The 5,140-nt window shown below is 43.6% G+C and overlaps 1 protein-coding gene across 1 annotated transcript; it reads left to right on the top strand.

Moving 5' to 3' along the window:
- The first annotated feature begins 1,617 nt into the window (after positions 1-1,617).
- si:dkey-208k4.2 (P43 5S RNA-binding protein-like) lies at positions 1,618-4,636 on the top strand. Its single transcript, XM_049561924.1, has 9 exons — positions 1,618-1,969; positions 2,068-2,168; positions 2,246-2,342; positions 2,488-2,576; positions 2,874-2,947; positions 3,108-3,188; positions 3,272-3,501; positions 3,779-3,832; positions 4,116-4,636. Exons 1-9 carry the CDS (start codon positions 1,835-1,837, stop codon positions 4,377-4,379), a joined length of 1,125 nt encoding a protein of 374 aa, XP_049417881.1. The 5' UTR covers positions 1,618-1,834; the 3' UTR covers positions 4,380-4,636.
- Positions 4,637-5,140: the final 504 nt, after the last annotated feature.

Genomic DNA, 5,140 nt, shown 5'->3' with positions numbered 1-5,140 from the left:
GGGTGCGTGAGGAGGTCTGGGGGGTGAGGAGTTCCTTGAGTTACTCTACTGGGATCTTCACAAACAACCATCTCTAGGGTTTACAGAAGATGGTCCGAAAAAGAGAAAACATCCAGTGAGCAGCAGTTCTCTGGGTGAAAATGCCTTGTTGGTGCCAGAGGTCAGAGGAGAATGGCCAGACTGGCTCAAGATGATAGAAAGGCAACAGTAACTCAAATAACCACTGGTTACAACCAAGGTATGCAGAAGACCATCTCTGGACGAACAACACGTCAACCCTTGAAGCAGATGGGCTACAGCAGCAGAAGACCACACCAGGCGCCACTCTTGTCAGCTAAGAACAGGAAACTGAGGCTACAGTTCACACAGGCTCACCAAAACTGGACAATAGAGGACTGGAAAAATGTTGCCTGGTCTGATGAGTCTTGATTTCTGTTGTGACATTCAGATGGTAGGGTCAGAATTTGGCGTAAACAACATTAAGGCATGGATCTATCCTGGCATGCAACAGCGGTTCAGGCTGGTGGTGGTGGTGTAATGGTGTGGGGGATATTTTCTTGGCACACTTTGGGCTCCTTAGTACCAACTGAGCATGGTTTAAACACCACAGCCTACCTGAGTATTGTTGCTGACTGTGTCCATCCCTTTATGACCACAGTGTTCTGGGGGCTACATCAGGATAACACACCATGTCACAAAGCTCAAATTGTTTCTTGTTTATTTCCACATATAAAAGTAACAAATTATAGATTCAGTACAAATCACTCAATATAGAGAGTGGGTTAGAGAATGTGCAGGTGAGGTCGGAAACCCAAAGAGGGCTTATAAATTGACCCCACCCTAACCTTGTTTAGTCAAGGAAAATGAATAATGTCCATCTTATGGGGTAACGAGAAAATAGATATTTAAAACAGGTTAAATAAGAGAAACAAAAATGAAATAGGAAAGAAGAAATGAAAAAAATCAAATATCACATCATATCAGTAATCAAATAAACTTAAACTGGTTTCTTGAACATGACAATGTGTTCATTGTACTCAAATGACCTCCACAGTCACCAGATCTCAATCCAATAGAGCACACTTGGGATGTGTTGCTGAAAAATCTGTGGCAACTGCGTGATTGTATCAAGTCAATATGGACCAAAATCTCTGAGGAATGTTACCAGCACCTTGTTGAAACTATGCCACCAAGAATAAAGGCAGTTCTGAATACAAAAGGGGGACCAACCCAGTAATAGCAAGGTGTACCTTATAAAGTGGCTGGTGAGTGTATACTCCAATTGCTTTTTGGCTGATAGATCATTGTACTGTGAAGTGCCAAAACTGAGGTGGGTAACTATACAAAAAAACCTGTATACACCTCCTCTGCATCACTGATTTAGGCTTTAAGTTTTGTTTCTATGTTGATTTTGCAAAATGTTTTTACTGTTATTAATTTGCATTATAGTGTTTTGTATATCATGCTGTTATTTTTTCCTCTTTGTCATGCCTTCTGCAACAACTCTACAGTGTATCATTGTACTAAAAAGGTGCTAGTCTCATTTAACACTGACAGGACACAACTGCCTGGCTTTGTGTCTTCAGACATGTGTTGGCTTGCCTGCGTGTTTCACGTGTGTTTGCACAGCTGAGCTTACCAAAGCAATTAGGTTAATTAGTTTCAGCTTCTCTTCTTGAGTGTTGCAAAGTGTTGAATCAGCCAACACTGCTGGTGACCCGACACTGCCAATTAACCAATTAACTTCTTTCAAGAGGCTATAAAACAGGCCGACAAAAGCGCCGGCCGTCCCATAACATTATCTTTGGAGAAGTGTTGAAGATATTGAGGGAAAATGAACGGTGTGCGCAGTGGGAAACCTGTGTGCAGCCCACCGCTGCAGCTCTTCAACTGCGCCCACGCTGACTGCGGAGCGACTTTCACCAGACAGTGGAGACTGAAGGAGCACGAGACGGTGCACACCGGAGCGGTGAGGAGGAGATTTAAACCTATGATACTACTCGTTACATAAAGACACCACTGTGTTGACTATTTTAAAGGTGTAAAACTGTTGCCAAATGTCCACAGCGCCCGTGTCTGTGCACAATTGCCGGCTGTGGTCGTCGTTTCTCGAGAAAATCCCACCTGAGCCGCCACATGCTCCAGCACAGAGGGGTGAAGCAATTCCAGTAAGTCACAAGTCACAGTTGCACTACTGTTCACACAACCACAACCTATGATATATTTTTAATTTTGCCTTTTGCAGATGTAAATTTGCGAGCTGCACGCAGAGTTTCATCCACGCAGGCAAGCTGAAAAGACACGTGCGCTACGCCCACGGAGACAAAACCAAGTATTTCAAGGTTTGTCTAGTACTACACAAATGTGTCCACGAGATGGCGCCAAAATGCCACAGTATAACAAACAACCTGCACTGAAACACTTGATGTTCAATAACCAGTTTTCATGTCTTTGTCATTTTTCAACCACTTGACTGTTTCCCGCCAGTGTACCCAGCCTAACTGCTCCTCGACCTTCAAAAAACGCAGACTGTTCAAACTGCACTTAAAGGAGCACGGATCACCTGCTAAGTTCAAGTATGTCTGTAGGAAATTTCACTCAAGATGGTTAAGATTTGGCTGCAGGCTAGTGTAAAATCCTGTGGTGTTAAATCAGACTGTGCAGCTTTGTCCTGTGACTTTATGAAATGAGATCAGGACCAGAGGAGCCTGCTCAAGATTATGCGCTCGCCATTTTAATTAATCAGATCTTTGATGCCTGGAGTACAGGCTCCAGCAGGAGATAAATGAATGGTTACAGGCTGAGTGGGTGTGGCCCCAGTTGACTTAGTTAAATTTATTTTTACCCTTGCCTGTCCCTGGTGGGCTACTTAGGTGTACCAAGAACGGATGTGCTGCCACGTTCGACTCCCATATCGCCCGCAAAGCCCATGAGAAGAAGCATGCAGGTTGGTCTATTTCAGTCTTAGCAGGGGTCCTTTCATCTTCCATCAATGTAAAATTCTTTAATTAAAAGGGAGGCTGTGGCTGCATTTGCATGTGACCTTTTCTTGCATGTGATGATACTTTAATTTCCTGATACTCACTGGTCTTGTTTGGTCCCTGCAGGTTACCGCTGCCCACACGCTAATTGCCAGGTGTTTGAACGCACCTGGGGTAAACTTCAGAAGCACAAGGCAAAACATGCAGGTAAACATGTTGTCCTTAATTTACAAAATTCCTGAAATCTATCCCAAATTTTTGTGTTTGACAATTTTTAAAATCTGTTGTAGCCACGTTCACATGCCAAGTGTGCAAGAAGGTGTTTAAGAAAGTGGACGCTCTGCGGAGACATAAGCGGATCCACGCTTCCCATAAGCCCGTGCTGGTTTGTCCCAGGGACGACTGCCAGGCCTACTTCTCCACAACCTTTAACCTGCAGCACCACATCCGCAAGGTGCACCTTGAGCTCCTCAAATACAAATGCTCCTTCCCTGACTGCACACGCACATTTGCTATGCGCGTAAGTAACATGTCTTCTATAAGAGGTCCGTATAAGGAATATATATTAGACCTCTGATTCCCTTTTTTAATTTGCATCATGCAGAACTTCCATTTGAATAAGAAGTATGCTAATTGGGACGCTGCTTATGCCGAGCAAATTTATGTAGTTTTGTACAATGGTTGTAAAGAGCATGCTTGATTGGTAACAGCACAAATGAGTGACGTGATTTCTGCACATTTCGTTTTAAACAAAGTTCAACCTGTGTATTACATTATGGCTTCTTTTTATTCCACAGGAGAGTATGACCAGACACCTGCTTCGCCATGACCCTAGCGCCGGCACTCTGAAGGTAAGTCTGACGTCAGTATCCAGCAGTGCAGATGTGAACTAAAGCTACCACACAGCAGTGAGCTCTAAAGCTATCTGGCCAGGGGACTATTGATTTTGGATTTCTCTTTAAACGTGTTGAAATCTGACTCCTGTGTGTCCTTCCAGCTTCAGAGTCTGGCGTTTATATGATTTTGTGTCCAAGCATATCAGGTTTCTACAATTCAAGTGTTTTCAAACAGATGGTATCAAACTGCCACATTGTTCCAAAACTTCTCTCCTAAATGTTTTATGTATTCCAACAGAAACGTCAGCGACCTAAGAAGTCGTGGCAGAAGCGTTTGGACGGACACCATCTGCCCCTTGTTGAGGAAAACTTGCGTGGCCTCTTCGCCCTGCGCATGCGGATCTCCCGACGTGTCAAAGTGGAAACCAACCTCTCCGGCCTCTTCAATGAGCGCAAGATCCCTCACTATGTTGACCCCGAAGTCAATCTGCGCAGTCTGTTTGGTATCAAACAGCCTCGTCCTCTGGAGGAGAAGCCTCAGGTTGCTCCGTTGAAAGGTTAAATAAAAATCCAACCAGGCCAGCAGCACATTTTGACTGTTAAGTTTGAACTTCTTGAAATACGTGCAGACTTTTAAGTTGGACTGTTTCTTTAATTACTGAGAAATTGGGTTCCCTTTGTTGAGGTTTTTTATTAATGTAGCTGACATACATTAAAATATTTGCTTTGGAAATTTCAGATTGAATTCTGCTTAAAGACAACAGGTCTTAATTGAAATGCTTATTTTTGTAACATGACGTGTTGACCCAATAAAATGAGTTGCATTTTGATCCAATGTGGCATTTTAGTGCTGTTTTACCATCATTTGAGTGCTTAGAATCAACGGCGCTGGAGGCGTGCCCATCAGTAGCAGCTGCTGGAGAGGTGTCATCTCTAGGTCTAAGATTTGTTTGCTCAGGCTCATTTCATTGCAGTGGAAAGAGCATCTCATTGTTGGTGCACTCATACAGCTGTTCTCCTCCAGCATATCTTTTGTGCTTGCTTTGGCTTTGCATATTGGTTGACATTTGCTGAACATGTTGGAGCTCATTAAGTATGGACAAAAGGACTCGCATGAGTAAGAGCTGAGTCACAGAAAGCATGTCACTTTTGGGGGTGGATGTGACTTCTGAACACAAAGTAGATGAGTATCAGCTGTCAGATCTGCTCAGCTGAGGTTAAGCTGTTGCGGTTTAGATCCTGGCCTTGGGAACATTTACACTGAAGAGAATATTCGTGCTTGTGAGTACAAATGTAACCACTTAGATTAGTCTCACTGGCTTG

The sequence above is a fragment of the Epinephelus fuscoguttatus genome, linkage group LG19 (genome assembly GCF_011397635.1).
Source record: "Epinephelus fuscoguttatus linkage group LG19, E.fuscoguttatus.final_Chr_v1".
Classification (NCBI taxonomy): domain Eukaryota; kingdom Metazoa; phylum Chordata; class Actinopteri; order Perciformes; family Serranidae; genus Epinephelus; species Epinephelus fuscoguttatus.
The sequence above is the reverse complement of the archived record's forward strand: the minus strand, read 5'-3'. Positions and strand labels throughout refer to the sequence as shown.

Bases quoted from the DNA above. Each gene is read 5' to 3' on its own strand.
- si:dkey-208k4.2 (XM_049561924.1), top strand. From the start codon at position 1,835: ATGAACGGTGTGCGCAGTGGGAAACCTGTGTGCAGCCCACCGCTGCAG. The intron at 2,577-2,873 runs GTATGTCTGTAG...TGGGCTACTTAG, and splicing joins GGATCACCTGCTAAGTTCAA to GTGTACCAAGAACGGATGTG. The intron at 3,833-4,115 runs GTAAGTCTGACG...GTATTCCAACAG, and splicing joins CTAGCGCCGGCACTCTGAAG to AAACGTCAGCGACCTAAGAA.